Below are 22,104 nucleotides of genomic sequence, written 5' to 3' on the forward strand. Positions count from 1 at the left end.
CCCATAATTATAAGAAATGTGGCATTATCATAGTTTTTAAATCTTTAATATAAATTTTTAGCTCTGAAGAAGCATTCCTGACTAAAAAATCTGTGGCATTATTAATTCACATTGTTGGTACTGAAATTGACAGATATCTGTTAATTTTTTAGATTTTTTAACTTCTAAATTATTATGAAAAAGTTTTTAATAAAAAAATTCCACACTAGAAATTTAAAAGTTCTAAAAATTTAGAAGTGCAATTTTTTTAAATACTTTTTTTTACAATTGATTTGTCAAAATAAAAAAAATTTCCAAATCTCTGCTGATTTCAGTATCATTTCGAATAAAGGGAATTATAATTTTCTTAAATAGATAGTGAATGATAAAACAAATTATTATAACTCAGGAAAAATATTGAGAGATCTAAAATACGCAAATTTATCTCTGGAAGTTGTTTGCTCTTCATGTCTCAAGGATTTTTTTTTCTTATCTATTGTTTTCCCTAAAGGGGTCATGCATTTTTTTTCACGTATATATTAATTTAATTAGTAATTTTGATTCAATTGAAATAAAAGTAATCAATGATAATAACTATAGAAACTATTTAATTTAAAAATTGTAAAAAAAATTAACTAGAAATTTTTTAACTCGTCCTATCAATGAGTATGATTACTTTCATATAAATTTTTCGTTTACCATCGGAATAACTCTACTTATTGACTACCCGAACTGGTAAATAATTAAAGAAGATAATTAATTCTTAGCCTTAATGAATAAAATTTATTTAACGCTCATTACGTAGTACATCATTAAAAATTTTTTTTTTCAAAGCATTCAGTAGCATATATTGTCTAATTCAATGATGAACATGATAAACCTAATTTTAAAAATAATCAGTAGAAAAAAGAATTATATTTAGTAGTATTTTAAAAATAATAAGTCAAAAATACACATATTATTTAAAAAAATTTCAATTATTTATTTTTTTTTTTTAATAGAAAAACGAAAAATGACGGACAACAGCACAACCAAACTGAGAAATAGAAAATTGCAAGAAAAATATGTGATTTCATTTACTTTTGCATAAATATCAACTCTTATTTATTTATTTTAAACTTTAATTACTCGTGCGTATGTGCATTTACATGAAAGATTATTAATTAAGTAAATATATCTATTTACTCAAATATTAAACTTTCAATTAATATTATTACTCTTATCCTTCAAGTCTCACTTATTAAACACCAATAACATTATAAATATTATTTATTCTTCTTTTTTTTTTTTAAAACCAAAAATGAATTGCTTTCTATTCGACGGTGATTCCATCGACATTAAATTCATAATTCAATTTTACATTTAATAATTATTTTATCGATACTTTTATAGAAGAGCCATATAGTTTTTAAAATGACTGAGTACTATATGTATATTTGAATATTTTCAGATCTAAGTTATCTAAATTTTCTGTACAAGCTACCATTAATTTAGACAATTGAAAACAGTGAAAGTACTTATAATATATGTAAATAATTTTTAAAAAATGCAAATGAATCACAATCACTCGTCACATTTATACGAAGTTATTTCGTGTGGCGTAGCGTGCTCTTATAGTTATTATTGTTGATATAAAAAATTAACAATTACTTATGAGTGATAGTCGAACAAAATGTAACGGAAAGAAACAATTTACAAAAGAAATTGAAACCAATCTATTTTTGTGAAAACTTTACAATGTAATTAATGATTAAAATAAAAAAAAAACACAGAAATTGAATAATAAAATTAACATAAATTACCAAAGAATATTATAAATCTTAGGCACGAAGAACAAGGTTTGTTCAGCAGCATTAACATTATATTTAATTTGTTCCGACTCTAATATTTGTGAACCCCATCATCTTTTTTTTACAAAGATCATAGAACGCAGGATCACACGTAAAAGTAAATGCTTAAAAAAAAAAAAAAAAAAAAGTTACACTATCACGTCTCACATACTAATTAAGTCTGTTGACTCTCTAACACATAATTTGGTTTTGATACAATTGTAATCTATTATTGGTGTATTTATTATTTTTTTTAAATTCATTTTCTAAATAGTTCGGATAATTATACAAAATGCAATTTAGTTTTAACTCAAATATTGTGAGTATGAAAAGAATGTCTGGATAATGCTAAACAGCTAAATGATAAATTAATAGATATTATTAATAATGCGCGAAAGGTGGTAGATTTTTTTTACTGGCTCACGAATGATAGCGTACAGTAACGCTATTAAAATTCACTGCTGTTTTGATGATTGAGTAAATTGATGATGGTGGTGATGATTATCTAAGTTTGGTTAATATTCTTCGTCATCTGGAGCAAGACCATCACCTTCCAATTCTTCTGGTGGTGCAAAACCATCCTGCAAATAAAAACAAAACCCATGTTAATTGACACTTGCTTTAAGATTAAGTTAGACTTGGTCAAGTTGATGATTTTAAAAATTTTTTTAAAGCCACGTGAGCTTCTCAAGCTGCAATCTCTGAGAAGAAAAACATTCGAGCCAATTCATGTGAGAAGAAATATCCATTCGTTTTTTTTTTTGTCGTTCCAAAATTCATTTATATACGTGTAAACTTTATTATGTCACTCTTTTATTTTTCATTTACGGTCAGTGTTTTTAAATAAAATGACGATTTAAATATGCGTGATTTGATGAAGCGCTTTTACAAGCTATCTTCAGCCATTAATTAACACAATCCTTATTTGACCATATATTCCACTATTTAATTTATGTTAATATTGTTTTGCATAGTAATGAAGCATTTGTGATGATTAAATAATTATAAAAATCAAGTAATGTAAAAATAATATAAATGAAAAAAAAAATTTCCCTTAGTGTAGAGAATCCAAAAATTGTCAAATATTTGTTATTTATATTAAATTAATTTATGAAAGTCAAATGATTAAAAGGATAAAATTCTGTATGATGTAATAAAAATTTCAAGATAAAATTAAAAAAAAAACTTTACTACTGATTTATTACAATCAATAAATTAATTAAATTTTAAAATCTTATATTCGAAATTTAAAAATTTTTCAGTAAGTAATAAAAACAAAATATTATTGTCGTGGGCTATGATATTGTAAAATATATATTTAGAAATAATTTATAAGTAGTTAGATCACTAATAAAATTTCAACATAATTTGTATAAAATTTTTTGGAAAAGAGAATTTATTCAAATCAGTGGAATAAAATACGACATTTTATAATGTAGATATCAATATATTGATGATAATTTCAAATAAATTTTGTTCAAAATTTCAGTGCTTTCAATGAAGAAAAAAAAGCAAACGTGCAATAATGTGACTTTACATGATGATACAAACACAAAATGAATGAGTATATAGAAAGTGTCAATATTTAATTTCTTTATCGTTTTTTTAATAATACTATGACGAAGAGGAAGATGAGAGTTGATTCAATAAATACATATGATTATGACTATACTACTAAGTTAACTCTAATGGATGATTAGATTGTCAATGAAATAATTAGTATGATTTGATAACTTATCTGCGGAGACAAACACAACCTTTACCACACAAACCCTTACACTGAAAAAAATTACTCTAAGCCCAAATTACTCAATAAAATCCCTGAGATATTTATTTATTTTTTTAATTTTTAGAGGATCGTCTGTAAATATCAGAATGACGACCAAAGAACGAAAAAGACTACCAGATCAAATTGAAGATCTACCATTCTCATTATGTTACCTTTAATTTGCGAAATGAAAGATAACCGACAAGGATGATTAATAATTTTCTGCGATGTCATCGTGACTATTTCCATTCTCCTGAAATCATTTTAGGGTAAACATTTCTCGCTCGTTCATTTTAATTATTATTTTTTTTTTGTTGGATGAAAAAATATTTCTGTCTTGATATCACCAAGTTGTATGTAGAATTTATCAGTGGTTTCAAAATAAAAATATCTATTTTTGACTTTTAAAAGAATTATAAATAACAGTAATAGCTATCATAATCACAAACTGAAATTACCTCGGTAGCATAAAGAACATCCAATATTTTTTGTACGATTGGTGGTTGGTCTTCCTCAGTCTCTTGACACATCAATTCAATATCTCGCAATTTACCAAAGTAAAAATCTCGTTCCTTCTCCAACCCATCAATTGTTACTTTGAGTTCAGAAACCTTTAATTAGTCACACAAAAAAATGTATTACTGCTCGATCATTATTAATGCAAAAAAAAAAATAATTAATTTCAATTTGTACCTGCGAAGTGAGCTCATCCACTTTACCATTATCTCCACGACTGCCGATGGTTTGTTTTATTGGTTGACGGGTGGGTTGAATTTTATTTACTAAATTAAAAAAGAAAATAATTATTAATGAATAATAATTAACAAGAATTAGATAGTTATTAGACCATGTACAATTATATACAGTGTAATATTTTGATTAAATACTCATGCAAACACATTCACAATAGCATAGCATTACGCGAGCAAAAAAAAATAATAACGAAAAAAAATCATAAATAAATAATTACTAGGCTTTGTTGCGTTCTTCACTGCAGCTGAAGAAATTGTTGATACAGGAATATCACCTATAGACAATTGAATCTTACGATTTAAAAATGTGCTATTGTTATTTGCAATTATCAGTTAACTATTTCTCGCTATTTTTAGAAAAATATCTATTAGTTGTCAATTATTCTTGAACAGCAAATCTAACTATTAGTAAAATTGTTAATAAATCTACTTTTTTCACAACGTTTTAAAAATTAATTTTTGCAAAAAAAAAATATATATATTTACATATATTAATTGATTGATTAAATTTATTTTAAAATTCAAATCGTAATTAATAAAATAAAGTTTTGTGAGCATTATACCGGTACGCGCAATGGGTTTAGAAGCAGGTGGATCGCGTGGTGAGGGCCGTTTGATCATGCCTGAACCGCGTGGTACGTTACTTCCGCCACTACCCATGGGTTCACCACCCCGCATTGCGAGTGCATCGTAAGCTTCGTTTCCGGAGTAGTTTGCGTCAAAGAATTTCTTGAACCACTGCAAGAACTCAAAGTTGTCTTGGAAACGACCTTTGATCAGCCTATCGATAGGTACAATCTGTAAATTAATGTAAAACAAAAAAAAAAAAGAAAATCTAATGTGCAAAACTAAATTCTACCAAAATTAATATAAATTATAATAAAAATATACATAATTACATAAATTAATAAAATCTAATAATTAATACAATATATACATATCTAAATAATATTAATTGACAAAAGAAAAATGACCATTGGTGCAGCAAAAAAACAACCAACAGTGACATCCTCGAAGCCGGTGATGTAAAATAAATTTAATCGAGTGATATAAATAATCTATATACAAGATACCATGCAAATTAAACAGACATATAGTATTATTGAGTACATAATGTCATTTCAGAATAATGTACCCGGTTGTCTTTGTGCGATGTTACGCTGTTGTGGAATTGGTTTTTGATGCATTTGAGATGGTCGCGGCTGTGCTGGCAGCGGTACCAGTTGAGGATTTGATGAATTATGACAACCATCAACACCATTACCCAGTGGAACTCTGCCACGAGCTTCAAATGCATCGTACTCAAGTCCATCGTAATTTGCGTCAAAGAATTTTTTGAACCATTGCAAAAATTCAAAGTTGTCTTGGAATCGCCCTTTTATCAGCCTGTCCACTGGAATTACCTGATTGACCACGTCGTACAAAATATTTTTTTTTCTTTTTGTTTTTTAAGTTAATTCTAATTTTTTTTTCTAACTTTGAATACTTAAAATTAATTTGTAACATTTTCATAAATATAAGTAATTATGTATTATTTTATTTATAATAATCCAGCTTACCTTATCGACGTTCATTTTTTTAAATGCTCCCTGTAGAATTTTGAAATTCTGTATGTACTCATGCTCCAAGTTAGTACGGAATTTGACTCTCTTTAAAGGTACACAACCAGGGAAGAGCATGTCCATGAACTGGCAATAAACAGCACCCGTACATAATTCTTCAATTTTCGTGAAAGATGATTGCAGACAATCGTTAACCCATGCAAGCATATCATGTCTACTGAGGTTGTCTGTTGTCACATTAGTCGCATAGACATTTACCGCCATCGTTAATGTTTTTGTTCTTCAACTTTTATATTATCTGTAAAATAAAATTATAAAATCAAATTTAAAATATGAGTTTTTAAAATACCGGTATTCTGAAATTTTATGAGTAAACGCAGTTATAACTTGTGCAGAATTAAAAAAATTTACAGTTTGTAATTTACAAGTTTGAGCAATTAAAAAAATCAGCGGTATAGAACTTATTAACTAACTGTAATTTTTATACAACCAACCCGATTTTTTTATTCATAAGTCTTATATGTAACATAAACAAGTGGAATAAAATAAACCTGTTTTAAGAAAATAAAAAAAAAAAAAAAGGTATAAACTAGCAAGTCTAGACGTTATGAAAATTTTTGAATGGTGAGTGTGTTGCTAGGTTAGTTTAGGAATAGTCACAACTTCCTGTCCATATTTAGCAACTCGAGATAATAATATATATATGAGGATATGAATAAATATGTGAATAAAAAGAGGAACCGCGTGTCCGGCACAAAAAGGAGACTTAGGGTATATTCTAACCACAATGCCACCGAGTTATATTGGAGATTGAACACCGTGTCGAGTGACGAGGGAATTTACTAAAAAATTAAAAAGAAAACGAAATAAAATAAAACCGCGTGATCAAGGACCACCGAAGGTCATAATCATTGCTAGATAATATATGAATATATTTATGATTATTAATTAAATGAATAAATGATACGATAAGTCGCGTTTATTACTTACCAATGCCACAAAGAAAAAAATTATTTATATCGGGAGTGGTTCACCGCGCACGTAAATGACAAATGTACCCGGTACGGAACAGAATCGCTTGGTTTGTAATCCGTAGAGTCACAGACACTAAGTGTACCTAGTTAAGTTGACTTATATACGTATATATAGGAGTTTAGGTATATGTATGCAATATTGGAGACTGGAGTATGTAAGACGAGAAAAAAAGTTTTCTAACGTTAACGGTTTTTACGGATTGGCCAATTGCCCCTTAACAACCGACTCTCAAATACTCAACGTGATAACTCCCAGGCCACAAGATGTTTTATCGCCAATACTAAAATTAATCGTATCAATTAAAATAAGTTTATAAATTCATTAAGTGATAAATTTTTTTCAATCGATTAATTGGTTGTAAAAAAATACTTATTCTTTTGTTAATTTAATATAATAAGTTAATTGATTTGTAACAAACAAAAAAATTTCAATCATACCTGTCAGACGCCTGATAAAATTTTCTCAAGACAGGCTCTATACTTATATTTAACAGTTTAGTATGAAAAAGCTTTAAGCCGGATTTTTAACTATTTATTTCGCGCGAACTACAGCACATGCCATTTTGATTATCTCTGTAATAAAAAAAATCCGAAACGCGGGAAATTTAAATTGAAAAAATCCCAATAATAATAAAGTTAGCCGACGTTTTTAATTTTTTGATATTTTTTCATTTATTAAATTAAGGTAAAAGACCTAGGTACTGACACTTGCAATTATGAAAATTAAGTTAGCCGACATTTAAAAATTTTTAGAATTTTTTTTTTTATTGAAATAATCATTAAAAAATAATAAAAAAATTTCATTTATAAAAAACTTGAAAAACTATAAGTGCAATTTTAAAAAAATATTTTTTAGTTTAAATTTAATAAATGAATGTCAAACAACCAGGCCAGTGTCAATAACTCGGTCTTTTACCTTATAACTAAAAAATTTTTTTAGAAATTATATTTATAGTTTTTCAAGTTTTTTTTACAAATGAAACTTTTTTTTTATTATTTTGTAATAATTTTGTCAATAAAAAAAATTCTATAAATTTTAAGATATCGGCTAACTTTATTTTCGTTACATCCAAATATATGTTTTTATTTTTTTTTTTTTTTTTATTCAATAAATAAGTTGTGGGTAACAAGTAATAATATTTAAAAATGTACAAGATTTACAAAAAGAATATACATAAAGATAAGAAGAAGGAAGAGTGATTATTTTTACAGTTCTTGTATAGTAGTTAATGAAAAAATCTCAACGAAACAGAGACTGTATTGTATTAAGTCTTCATATGGCACGTCAAATAAGTCACAAAAATATTCAGTGTAGTAACGATTAAATATGTAAGATAAGACAAAAGAAATAACACCAAAAGAGCCTCTCTGTAGACAGGCTATTGTTATAATAAGTAATTGTAAATTTATTGAATGATTTATCAGCACGCGCATTTTTGGGCGCTCTTTTCTCGGCATTATTTCGAGGGTAATTGGTAATAGGATAAGAACAAGGAGTAATGAGTGTCGTAACAATTCATCAACATTACTAAGACGAGATATTTCTGTTGAAAAGAAGGCAAAGGGAATTATCTCAACAATATTTGACATTCGATCGTAAAATTCTCTGAAACTTCTTTTACCGATCAGGTTTGCTGTACTGCCTGTAATAGAAGAATAATAAATTAATTATTTGTGTTAGATATTAAAAATGTTAAGTATAATTGATAAGTAAGTAAAAAGTTACTCCAAAATTACCAAATCTAAACATTCCTACAATTGAATGAATAAGAAATATTTGGAAGGCTCGAACAGTCATAATAGAATTTTTATCATTAACATATCTTAAACATATTATTGTAGTAACTAGTTTAATTAAATGGGCAAGGAAACCTCCTGGGTTAGCCATTTTTATAATTAACAACTTCAGTGTCTCCAGATTCTGTTAAATAAGTCAACTTGTTGATGCGATTCCTGTGAACATAAAATTCAAATTATAGCAAAGCTTTATCGTCTGAGTGTAAAGTTTAGTCAAGATTCCTGTAATTGCATAATCAATCCAATCAATTGGTCTTTACATGAAGATTAATTTATAAATAAAATATAACATTATATATAAGTATAAATGGAATTATTATTAAGTACCTACTCCATCGACAGAGTCCATAAAAATGGTACTTGCACGTTATTTTAAATTTCATCAACAGTCAAAGGTTTTTAGCGTTAGAAATTTAATATTGAATGACATAAATACGTTGGCACGATACTACTTATAGACCCATTGTAATTTTTTTTTGTCAGTGTGAGAAAAAAAATTCTAAAAAAGAAAAACAAACAATAAAATAAGGTTAGGACGATGACCGATGATACAGCCTTTAAGAAGTTGGTAAGTTTTCAATCGTCGGCTAAAGTATTATTTTTGACGTTTTGATTGGCTGCTTAAAATCTGATCAACCAATCCTAGATGATTCATAGTAGTAATATCAATTAAAGAGTTTTCAAATCAACTGAATAATTAAAAAAAACTAGTAGTTGATACATGCAATAGTAAGGTGTTGCAAAATATTGAAGTGTACAGGAGAGTTTAACAATAAAATATTTCTAAATAAATAATTTTAGTGATAAAATAAACGAGCGAATACTCTTTAGGAAAGTTTGTAGAAAGAGTAATATCTATAAAAATATGAATGCGCATGCGAACGAGGATCGATAGTCTTTGTGAACGCCATTAATGAATATCGGCCGCCATTTTTGGCATTGGTGAACACGCAACTAGATAGTTCTCCTGAAACATGGCTGAATATCGGTTCTCTGTTGTAGTTAAATTTTGCGTAAGGAAAGGTTAATACAACATTTTGGATAAATATTATTGTGTTAAAAGATTATAAAAATGACTTCGATACATTTTGTTGTACATCCATTACCAGGCACTGACGATCAGCTCAACGATAGGTGAGTTTTTTAAAGATGATATATCTGGTGTATGAGGAGGCAATAGGCACCTCCGTTTTTTTTACTCACTTGCTTTAACGTATTCCTTCATTGCATACCTTTAGCTCTCTACCAGCTCATACTTGTACTATTCCATATTATACATGTTGAGCCATGCCATTCGCCGTACCTATCATCATCAAAAGTTAACATCGCCGTCGTCATCATCCTCATCATCGTCATTTAATAGCCCACATTTTTATTAACGAGCCAACGTTTTAATTCGTTGTAAATTATCAATAACTCTCGTTGCATTTTTTTTAATCTATTTCTTGAGGATCATGAGATTTACATCAAATAATTTATTTTTTTTTCTTTCGATTAGTGATGCAATGGGTTTTTAATTGACCTTACTATCTATGACATTCAAAATTTATTATTTATTTATCACATTAATTTTTATTTTCTAATAATTTTTATTTTTATAATTATTATTATTAATGTCTTTTAGATAGATATTTGATAAATGATAATTAACTTTTTTTATCAATGTCGTTCGCTAGTAGTTGGTCTTTTCTCTCGCCGATATTCACATTGATTCCCCACCTCTTTGTTCTGTATAATGTATTGTGGGTCATTTGATATCGTATATTATTCTAGACGTTGTTCTTTACACTATTCTCATCCTTAATTTCAATTTTTATTTTTTATTTTGAGTTAGATTTTCCTTAATTAAAAAAAAAAAAAAAAATCAAAATTTTAATAAATTTTTAGTATCTTCTGCCAGAAATTTAATATACCTTAACGCTATTTTTGTATGTATGTTAATTTATTAAATTACATTAGCTCATGATTTTCATAGTAATAGACTTGTGTGTTAATGGAAATATATGTACATAGTCGTAGAACAATATGTACATGTATATATATATATATATATAGAATATAACCCATGCAACAGTTTATGTGAATAGAAGCGCAAAGGTTGAAATATTACGTACGTCATCTTATCGGTGTATTTAATGGATTTCATAAATGTTACTGATATGTTAACTTAATTTTGTTATTTCAGTTTTCTCTTATACTTTTGACTAATTACTCTAATAACCTTATTTATTAATTAACTATTTCCTGTTTCTTGTATTAGCGTCTGAATAATAATGTCAATAATTAAAATAATAATAATAATAATAATAATAATAATAATGCGTAAATATATATTTTATTCAAATTTATATTTCATTTTTAGATTGAAAGAAGTAGCTGAAAAAATTAATCGCTATGGATTTGTCACTCCACCAGCATTTAGTGGACTTAAATCGTCCGTTAGACGTATTGTCGTTGGGCCTTCCCATATTGCATTACTCATGGATGATAACAGAATTTGTCGTGTTGCTTTTACTGTTCTTTCAGATCGATTGGATCTTAGTAAAAATGAACCTAATCGAACGTAAGTTAAATTTTTAATTTATTAATTAATTAATTATTTAAGAAGAGAAAGTTATTTAATAATTAATGTGTTTATTTATTAATTTACAGCCCTAGTAAAAATCATGTTGGAAATTCAAATTCAGTACCAAGTGGTAGTGGAACAGGTGGCGGTGGTAATCGTGCAAATATAAGATCAAGAGCAAGAATAATGCGAAGCAGTTCAGCGATACGCGGCGGGGGTGGAGGTGCTGGCGGTGGTGGAAGTGGAACAGGAGGTGGCAGTAGTAGAATTGGACCACCAGGTGTAATAATGGGCGGCGGTGGAAGCAGTAGTTCAAGACCAATAGTATCAGTACCCGCTCCATTTGTACCAGAAGATCTTATTTCACAGGCTCAAGTTGTACTACAGGGCAAAAGCCGTAATCTCATAATACGAGAATTACAACGTACAAATTTGGACGTGAATTTAGCTGTTAATAATTTACTGTCACGTGATGATGAAGAGGGTGACGATGCTGATGATGCAGCTGACAGTTATGTACCCGAAGATCTTATTTCACTGTTAGACGGTGGATTTAGTAATGAACAGTCTGTTATTATTGACGCTGATTCGATGTTTTCAGAGGATATGTTTGGTTATGGCGTTATGCGTAACCGTGGAAGCTCATCACGAAGACTGGGTATCGATCGCGAGGGAGAAAGATCTACGGATCGTGATCGTGATCGCGACAGTTTTAGTCGTTGGCGTGATCGCCAGTACTACGGGCCACGCAGGTGGTTAGAAACAGCGCTGAAGGATTGTTGGGAGAAAGATCCTGAGAGTAAAAAGAAAGAATTAGCATCACAAAGTCCACTGTGGATATCTGAAGATTTAGAATGGTGGCACGAGAGAAGTGGTGAACCAGCACCACGTTTTGTACAAATAGTTGCGCTTTACAGTGAACTTATTGCTGTTTCTGCGACAGGACAATTATACCAATGGAGATGGGCTGATTCAGAGCCATATAGAAACGCTGAAAATCCAAATATACACCATCCCAAGACAATACCACTGGCATTAGTGGGTGAAAAAGTTATTAATATATCTGCTACAGCAATACGTTGTTCTGTAAGTACTGAGAGTGGTAAAGTTGCAACTTGGCTTGATGAACTTCTTGGTCATGTTGCATCACGTTTAGAACATCCAGCTCAAGCATTCACTGAATTTACACTTGATAAGATAGTATCACTTCACACTTGCGCACTATACACTGTTGCTAAACTTGAGAGTGGTACTCTTTACTGGTGGGGTGTTTTACCATTTGCACAACGTAAAAAATTATGGGAAAAATACAAAGCTAAATCATGTAAAAATCGACCAATGACCGTTGTTACGGCTGATATTAGTTATGGAACTCATGTATGTATGAAAAATAGTCCTATTTATCAAGCTGGAGCTATTGGATTTACAATAGCCAATGGAGTACCAAAAGTTGGACAATTATTGTCAGCAGCATGGGATTTAGATGCTACTTGTCGATTTAAAATTTTACCAGCTGGAACTTTATTACCCAATAATGTCATTAAAACAGAAGCTAACAGTAATGGCAGTAATACCAGTACAAGTAAAAATAGTTATAAAGAAACAGCTGATAGACTTGATATGCCACCACCACCATCACCAGCGTCTAGTACTTGCAGTGATACCGGGAGTATAACAACAAGTCATAAACGGCAAAAACGTATGACACCTCGGAGTGAAGGTGAATCCGAAAGAAAAGATGAAGAGGATTGGCAACTCAAAGACGTTGTATTTGTAGAAGACGTTAAAACTGTACCTATTGGTAAAGTTATAAAGGTTGATGGCTTGTATGTAGCTGTTAAATTTTTCTCAAAAGATTCTAAGGAAAAAGAAAAAGAAATGAAAGAAAAAGATTTCATTACATCGGATTTTAAGGACTTGACTGCTGATGAGATGATGAAACTTATTGCTGAATGCAGATTATTGAGAAAAGATGAAGTTCAAGTTGTTAAATCTTCGGTTAATTCTCGCACTCCTGACTGTTTTCAACGTACTCCTCGACGGGTTAATATCGCTGAAGGTGTAAGTGAAAGTATATTGACAGTATCAACAGACGGACAAGGTATTCATGCAATTGTTAAAAATGGGAATAAATTAAATTATGTTGTTTACAATCTCAGTACTGGAAGATATGTCCAAGATTGTTATTTACCATCTGAAATAAATTCATTTTTAGGACTTGAACCACAAAATATTAGTTTAACGAGTGCTGGTGAGAATACCGAGTGTTCGATGATATTACGCGATGGTAATAATACCATTTATCCAATAGCTAAAGATTGTGCCGAGTCAATACGTGATTCTAATTGGCTTGATTTAGTTCCAGTAGTTTGTATTGGTGCATCAACAATTCCCATACCAAGCTGTTCTAATTCAACAAACTTAAAAAATCAAGTAGCTGTTATTGCATTGGTATTTGATAATCTCGTGGTAATGCCACGTATTCTTCGTTGTGATTACGAAGGAGTTAAACAAGTATTAATTAATTGTGAACATGATGTTGCTAAAACTAATAATATTCAACAAATACAATCCATATTACAAGAACGTTGTGATGGTAATCGTAATATTTTTCATGCCTGCGTAAATATGTGCTCACCAACATCTAATAAAGATAACGAGCAAAATGTTGAACGTGAATTGGTTACATGTGCTGTTGACGGTAATACGACACCCATTGAAGAGCCAATACCACCACTCAGCTGGCCACCAGAGCTCGATAATACATCGGGTGAAGAAGACAGCTTATTAAGCATCGGAGCTGCGAGTATTTCAATGATGAATAAATCTGTAACAGGATCTACTACCAGTAATACATATATAACAGATTCTTCAGAGCGTAGAAACAATGCTCTTTTGATATTAAAGTATCTGTGTGAAGCCGCTGTACTTTCTCCACATCTGAAAGAATTACTTACGGCTAAAGACGCTCAAGGACAAACTCCATTAATGCTGGCAGTATCAGTTAGAGCTTATCATGCAGCACTTATCCTATTGGATACAATTCAACGTGTAGGAAAAGACGCCAAAGAATGTTCATCAATGATTTTGCCATCGGACGCAAGTCCAGATTTATCGCCACTCTTTGTAACTTGCTGTAATGATACCTGTAGTTTTACTTGGACCGGTGATGATCATATTAATCAAGATATATTTGAGTGTCGTACTTGTGGTTTAACCGGTTCACTGTGCTGTTGCACTGAGTGTGCTCGTGTTTGTCATCGTGGTCATGATTGTAAATTAAAACGTACTTCACCAACAGCTTATTGTGACTGTTGGCAAAAGTGCAAGTGCCGTGCTTTAATTGCTGGACACCAGGGTGCACGTTATGATCTACTTTGTCGACTTGTTACTAACACTGATTTAGCAACTAAAATAAATTCACGCGGAGAATGTATACTTTTGTTTTTGGTACAAACTGTTGGCCGTCAGTCTATTGAACAAAGACAATTCCGTTCGGTCCCACGACAACGATCAACTTCAGCGAGCCGTAAGACCCCCTCATCAGATGGACATGGAGCAGATACAAATATGCCAGATCATGATTTGGAGCCTCCACGTTTTTGTAGACGTGCATTTGAACGTTTGCTCAACGATTGGCCTGCAGTTCAGTGCATGATTATGACAGGAGTTACTGAAAATGGTAATGATCAATTGTTCGGCGATGCCGGGCAATCAGTACGACAAAATGGTACTGCATTATTGGATAAATTTACACATACACTTTTGGTAAAGTGTACTGCTGAGATGTTGGATATATTACTTACAACATTGATAAGAGAATTACAAAATGACACGATACCAGGACGTCAAGAAGAAGCTAATATTGTTGCGCGACGTTTTGTTAGATCTGTTGCTAGAATTTTTGTGATATTCACTATTGAAATGGCACCTAATCCAACTAAAAATCGCCGAAGTGTTACACAGGCTACTCCACCATTAATTAAATGCCGACGTGTATTTCGTGCGCTAATAAAACTTGCCGTTGAAGAGCTCTGTGAAACAGCAGACTCTCTGATAGCTCCCGTAAGACTGGGCGTTGCCAGGCCAACAGCACCGTTTACTCTTACCGGTTCAGCAATGGAAGTTGTCAATGGCTCTGAAGAATTATTTTCTATAGATCCTTTGATCCCGCACAGTGGAGTTAATGTCCAAACATTAGATCCGACTTTAGAACAACCACCGGGTAATAATAATATTGCGATATCTCGAGATGTCGTGGCGATGGATGAGGCTGAGGTTGGCGAGGAAGTTCCCATGGATTTAGACGGCGACATAAGTGAGCATGAAGACAATGGATTGCCAGGAATACCCGGAGTACCAACAAGTCAGCCAATGAGTGAAGGTGACAGTCATGCTGGTGGTGTCGGAGAAGAGCAAGCTGGTGATGGCGAGTCTGATACTGAGCTTGATTTATTGGCAGAAGCTGAAACAGAGTCTGATTCAGATGACAATCATAGCAATCAAGACGCTGCTTCCGCTCAAAGAAGTGTACAAACCGGTGCAACAGCTGGCTCTGATGGCGGTATCGGTTCTATTGTATTATTCCCTGAAGACGAATCTGGGGAATCAAGTCAACAAGAAGATGATGAAAGTGAAGCTGGTGAAACTGATGAACAAGAGTCTGAAGAATTTCCAATAAGTGACGAACATTTAGAACGTAGAAGTGGATCTTCAGGTCATTTGCCTCGCAATAATTTAGCACCAATGTCGATGCAATGGGCGATAAGAAATAATCGTGAATTAAATACCAGAACCGCTGGATCAAGAGTTACGGGAGGTAGTAATATGATTTTTATTGATCCATCTTCATTGCGACGATCAACAGCAACTTCAGCAGTCGCTGCTGCTCAAGAGCCTATTACTATGGGTACAACTGCTAGTTGTTTAGCTCGTGCATTTGGTATTGTCATTAGAATGATTGCTGATTTATTGACAATGGTTCCTAATTACAAGAGTAACGCTCCGGCTTTGTCACGACTAATGGAAGTTACCTATCAAGACGCTGTTCATTTACAGGTATTTATCGGGAGTTTTTAAAAAAATTTTTTTAAATATATAATTATTGATTACTCATAAATTTATATTAATTTCAGATGTACTTGGAGGGCCATTTAAAACCTACATGGGACTGGTTGTTAGTAGTGATGGATGCAACAGAAGCTCAATTGAGATTTGGTGTATCATTAACACGAAGTGCTGATCCGACGCACCCTGAGCATCCTCTCAATAATGCGCCTTCATTGTCAGGCGGTAATTTTACAGGTCTGTTGAATTCAGCAGCTTTGTCGTTAACTTTGCAAGGTAACAGTGGTCGTAATCAACGGACTGGTATAACTGCTAGCAACAATATTTCCACTACTCAAGGATCAACACGACTCACCGTTGGTTTTACAGGAGTTGGCGAAGCGCCGCGAGGTACTAGAGAGCGAGAAGGTATATTTTAGATAAAAAATCTATTTTATTTATTTATTTATTTTTTTTTTTTATAATTTTAAATTTATTTTTTTATTTATTTGTATTTATAATTGATAGCCGGCGACGCACACTGGGCAAGACGTGAATTTTTGTCATATTGTTTATCTTTGATGCGAGCACACAACGGTGAACATAGAGATAGTTTGCCGGTATTAGATGTTTCGGCATTACGGCACGTAGCTTACGTATTTGATGCGCTCGCCTACTACATGAGATCATTGAATGAGCCTCTTGGTACACGTGGAGAAAATCAAAAAGAATCAACTATCTATTCAGCTTGGAATGACCAGGTTAGTATATCTACCGACGTTAATTATTGTTATCCTTGTAATTAAAATAATTGAATTCTTTACTCCAATATAATTATAAAAATAATTAATATTTAAGTTCTCGTCCATATTTAAAATATTTAAATAACTTAATCTTGGGAATTTGGGCAATAAATGAAGATGTTAAATTATAAAAATTGCAACGTTTTGCTAATTTATTTCAGCTTCATCAGGCGAACTAAAAATCAAAAAGTTTTAGTTAATACAAATATTTGACATATAAAACAAAAATAAATGAAAATAACAATAGTTACTCTTATGGTTAGCATCCTCGTTTAGTTTTTACAAAGTCAATAGATGTAATAGAGTAAAACAGCATCATCATAATCTCAAGCATTGTTTCCAAATTATAATATTAACAACCTGTTTAGATTTCTCTTAAATACCATTTAAATTAAAAATTAATAAATAAATAAATATTTATATTAACTAAAACTTTTTGGTTTTTAGTTCGCCTGATGAAGCTGAAATAAATCAGCGAAACATTGCAATTCTTATAATTTAACATCTTAATTTATTGTCCAAATTCCCAAGATTAAGTTATTTAAATATATAAATAATTTTCTATTATTTTAAAATTTTCTTTATAGGATGAAAATGACAATGATGAAGGAGATGAAGATATTTTACCAGCTGCTTCTGCAATGGAAACAGATTCAGTAGATTATCCTGATTTATTACAAGTACCAGTCTGTGGTGCTGGAAATTCAAGTAATACATTAGGAAAGGGTCGAAAGCATCCATTTTTACAACGCTCAGATTCAACACTTTGTCTTGGTTGTCCATCGCTAGATCCATTTGATACGAATATAAGTGAAGCATTACCACTGGCCGATCAACCGCATTTATTACAACCGCACTCACGTCGTGAAGATTTATTCGGTGTACCACGGCAACCAGTTGCTGGTACTTCTACCGGAGTTAATAATAATCTATTTGAGGGGTTACCTACAAGACTGGGTCTTTCTGCCCGCAATGTCGATAGCGCAACTACATCCTCAATAATTCCATCATTTAGTCAAGTTATTCAAGGACCCAGTGGTACTGTTAACACCGGCAATAATACTACTTCTATAACTACGTCTACAATTAATACTATCCCTAATAACATTAATATGAATAACAGCAATAGTAATTGTAGTACTAGTAGTAGTAATAGTAGTAATTCTTTGTCTGGAATATCAATTGATAATAATAAACGTAGTAATTTATTGCTAATGAGTGAACCAGGATGCAGTAAACAATCGGAAAAACAAAAATTATCAAATCAAACAATGGGAACAACTGCTACAATAGCAACTGGTAGTAATGATAACTCATCAATGTCTACAATGAATGAACAAATTGATCGCGCTCCTATAATTGTATCCCCTAACAGTCAAAATGATAATAATACAACAACTACAACTGCAACAACAACTACAACAACAACAACAACAACCACCGCAACAACAAATAATAAAGGAAAGGAAATATGTAAGAGCGGTAGAAGTGTTATAGTTAGAGCTGGTACAGTTAATGATTCAAATGTTAATAATAAAATAAATGCATCTGAAGTATTAGTTATCCCAACAGTTGAAGCGCAAAATGGTGCTGAAGAAGTCGATCCAGCGGCAACTAGTCAAGAAATATCAGCACATGAGACTGTTGAAACAAGCCCTGTCGAATCTGCGCGTGCTGTATCAACTATTGGAACAAATATTTCACATAATATACTATTAGGTCGTTGGAGATTATCACTTGATCTATTTGGACGTGTATTTATGGAAGATGTTGGACTTGAAGCTGGTTCTGTTGTATCTGAGTTGGGCGGTTTTCCGGTTAAAGAAGCTAAATTTCGCAGGGACATGGAAAAATTAAGAAATTCCCAGCAAAAAGACATCACTCTATCAAAGGTACGTACTGTCTAATTGCAGTAGTTACTTAATACACATATTTCTGTAATTTTTTTTTTTTTTTTAATTATGTTATAGGTGGAACGAGACAGAACGCAATTATTGGTTCAAACAATGAAGGAATTAAATACACAATACAATCTGTACAATAGAAGAGCATCAAGTACTCCGCCATTAGCTGTCAATCGTGTTAAAGTTACGTTTAAAGATGAACCTGGTGAAGGATCTGGTGTTGCGAGGAGTTTTTATACTGCTATTGCTGAGGCCCTTTTAGCTAATGATAAGCTGCCTAATTTGGAAGCTGCACAAGTTGGTACTAAGTATTCACAATATAATGTTCTACAGAAATTAAAGAGTCGTGACAGAGATCCACATTTGCGACGCCAAGTTAGTAAAATTTTTTTTTTTTTCTAATTTTATATTGTGTTTCTATACTCATAAAGTTTTATTATTAAAAAATTTAATGCTCCCTTTTATTTATGTGATATTTTATTATTTTCTCTAATTTACAGAATCCAAGATCATCGGGTAAATACCGAGAAACACGTAGACAACTATCTTTTGAAGCTCGATCTTTCCATCCTACATTCCCGACGGAGGGAGCTAGTGGTTCAGGAGGTGCTGGAGGTTCATCTTCAAGCAGCAATGCAATACCTGTAGCTCATGTTTACAACGATCATCTAACAACACACCAACAAAACCTAGGAGATCGTTTATACCCAAAAGTTCATGCACTAAGACCAGCACTTGCTGAAAAAATAACGGGAATGTTACTTGAATTAACTCCAGCTCAATTGCTGATGCTGTTGGCCTCTGAAGAAGCATTGCAGCAAAAGGTAGAAGAAGCGTGTGATTTAATACACAGTCACAATCAAGATCTGGCTAGTGAAGCTCTGCTCGATCTCGATGTATTTAGTTTAACTGAACGGTGTGGCGCTAATAAAAAGAAAATGGATAACAGCATTTTAGACGATACTGAGGACAATGCTCCGTTATTTTATTCACCAGGTAAACGTGGTTTTTACACACCACGGCAAGGTCGAGCTAGTTATGAACGTCTCAATGCATTCAGAAATGTTGGCAGGTATGTTTAAATTTTATTTATTATTCTTATAATAAAATTATTTATTTACAAAGAAAATATTTTCAATAATATATTTTTACTTTATTTCAGACTTATAGGTCTTTGTCTGTTACAAAACGAATTATGTCCTATATTCCTCAATCGTCATGTTATTAAATATATACTATCAAGACCAATACGTTTTCACGATTTGGCATTCTTTGACAGTGTTATTTATGAAAGTTTAAGACAATTGGTAGTTGACGCAGAGACTAAAGACAGCAATAGTTTATTTTCTGCACTGGATCTGACATTCAGGTATTTAAATATTTTATTTCGAATTAATTTTATTGCTATAATTTACATATAAACATTTTGAGATGAGTTGGTGTATCAATTACAGTATATAATGTGCATATTTTATTTTCCGGTATGCAGTATTGACTTATGTCCTGAAGAAGGTGGTGGCTCTATCGATCTTGTAGCCAGCGGGCGAGACGTTGAAGTAACAGCGAGCAATGTCTATGACTACGTACGGCGATATGCGGAAGTTCGTATGATTAAAGTACAGGAGAAAGCTTTGGAAGCAATGCGTGAAGGTGTATTTGACGTATTACCAGAGGGAGCATTGGATGGTTTAACATCTGAAGATTTGAGGCTTTTATTAAATGGCGTCGGTGATATAAATGTATCTGTGCTTATTTCATACACGTCATTTAATGATGAATCTGGAGAGTCGATGGAAAGACTTGTTAAATTTAAACGGTGGCTATGGTCTATTGTTGAAAAAATGTCTCATGTTGAACGACAGGATTTGGTAAGTTTCTTCAATTTTTTTTTAGTTTATTGAAATATATATATATATATATATATATATATATATATAGTGTAAAAATTACATTGTAATAATAATTATTATTATTTTTTTAATTATAGGTTTATTTCTGGACCGGATCACCAGCATTACCAGCAAGTGAAGATGGTTTCCAACCAATGCCTAGTGTAACAATCAGACCTGCAGATGATGCTCATTTACCAACGGCAAATACATGTATTTCACGTTTATACGTTCCACTGTACAGCTCACGTCATGTGTTACGCCATAAGCTATTACTTGCTATCAAAACTAAGAATTTCGGATTCGTATGAAGCGTTTTCGTGGTGATCCCGTGCTCGACGCAAAATCATCTACTACCCTTTAACTTTCCCAACGTCATCATCATCATCATCATCATCATCAACCTCATCGCCACCATAATCGTCGTAATTATTATTATTATCATCATCTTGTCAAGATCACTCGCGTGGATGATCCAATAACGATTAATTCTTAATGATATAATAAGGAATAAAATAAAAAGTTATACGTTGTTATTTTTTCTTTCTCTTCCTAGAAAAAAAAGAAGTTTATAACATTTATAAATTTATAAGGTGTAATTATGATTTATGTTTTTTCTTAGATCATCAAAATGGTCTTCATTGTAATAAGGTTTTATGTTAAAGTGTCATATTTAGCCTTTATAGTGACCCGAATAAAATTGTCAAAAAAAAAATTATAAAAAGTAAAAAAAAAAAATATTTAAAAAAACAATTTTTAAAACGGTCACACGCGTGTGTTTTTTTTATTACTTTAATCCGTGTAATTTTATATTTATATATATTTAGACAAAGTGTATTATTTACATCTTTTACTATTAAATATATATATAATATATGAATATGCGGAAAACGTTAGAAAAAAAAATTCACCGCATTATTTAGAATAAAGAAATTTTAATGATAGAAAAATGATTTTGTATTAATAACATAAATTATTTCTTTTTATTTGTTGTACCGGCACCATGGTATGCTAGATATAAAAAAATAAATAAAAGGGAATGAATATATATATATATATATATATATATATATATATATTCATATTAATATCATAGAAAAAATGATACAATCAAAACAGATTTTTTTTTTTATTAGGCATGTATTCAGATGTAAAATAAGATGCAGACAATTTTA

At 31.3% G+C, this 22,104-nt stretch overlaps 3 protein-coding genes across 9 annotated transcripts; 1 reads left to right on the top strand and 2 right to left on the bottom strand.

Annotated features, from left to right (window-relative positions):
• Positions 1-1,270: 1,270 nt before the first annotated feature.
• LOC123263136 (microtubule-associated protein RP/EB family member 1) lies at positions 1,271-7,453 on the bottom strand. 5 transcript variants are annotated; one of them, XM_044725673.1, is made up of 8 exons: positions 6,881-7,179; positions 5,888-6,188; positions 4,892-5,126; positions 4,547-4,603; positions 4,270-4,358; positions 4,035-4,187; positions 3,750-3,829; positions 1,271-2,389 (listed from the first exon to the last, which is right to left on the bottom strand). In XM_044725673.1, exons 2-7 carry the CDS (start codon positions 6,152-6,154, stop codon positions 3,788-3,790), a joined length of 843 nt encoding a protein of 280 aa, XP_044581608.1. In that variant the 5' UTR covers positions 6,155-6,188; positions 6,881-7,179; the 3' UTR covers positions 1,271-2,389; positions 3,750-3,787. The 5 variants fall into 5 exon arrangements, with proteins under 5 accessions (XP_044581608.1, XP_044581607.1, XP_044581606.1 ...); XM_044725672.1 differs by lacking the exons at positions 3,750-3,829; positions 6,881-7,179 and adding an exon at positions 7,363-7,453; XM_044725671.1 differs by lacking the exon at positions 3,750-3,829 and having other exon boundaries at positions 6,881-7,175.
• Positions 7,454-8,023: 570 nt separating this feature from the next.
• On the bottom strand, positions 8,024-9,284 carry LOC123263138. Of its 3 annotated transcripts, none has more exons than XM_044725678.1 (3): positions 9,019-9,284; positions 8,662-8,879; positions 8,024-8,567 (listed from the first exon to the last, which is right to left on the bottom strand). In XM_044725678.1, exons 2-3 carry the CDS (start codon positions 8,810-8,812, stop codon positions 8,131-8,133), a joined length of 588 nt encoding a protein of 195 aa, XP_044581613.1. In that variant the 5' UTR covers positions 8,813-8,879; positions 9,019-9,284; the 3' UTR covers positions 8,024-8,130. The 3 variants fall into 3 exon arrangements, with proteins under 3 accessions (XP_044581613.1, XP_044581612.1, XP_044581611.1); XM_044725677.1 differs by having other exon boundaries at positions 8,662-8,877; positions 9,053-9,283; XM_044725676.1 differs by having other exon boundaries at positions 8,662-8,877; positions 9,049-9,283.
• A 143-nt stretch (positions 9,285-9,427) lies between these two features.
• On the top strand, positions 9,428-21,457 carry LOC123263132 (E3 ubiquitin-protein ligase hyd). The gene is made up of 11 exons (XM_044725663.1): positions 9,428-9,855; positions 11,084-11,284; positions 11,374-16,345; positions 16,423-16,762; positions 16,862-17,094; positions 17,724-19,028; positions 19,107-19,415; positions 19,541-20,112; positions 20,203-20,409; positions 20,530-20,908; positions 21,028-21,457. Exons 1-11 carry the CDS (start codon positions 9,794-9,796, stop codon positions 21,238-21,240), a joined length of 8,793 nt encoding a protein of 2,930 aa, XP_044581598.1. The 5' UTR covers positions 9,428-9,793; the 3' UTR covers positions 21,241-21,457.
• The last annotated feature ends 647 nt before the right edge of the window (positions 21,458-22,104 follow it).

The sequence above is a fragment of the Cotesia glomerata genome, linkage group LG4, assembly GCF_020080835.1.
Source record: "Cotesia glomerata isolate CgM1 linkage group LG4, MPM_Cglom_v2.3, whole genome shotgun sequence".
NCBI lineage: Eukaryota > Metazoa > Arthropoda > Insecta > Hymenoptera > Braconidae > Cotesia > Cotesia glomerata.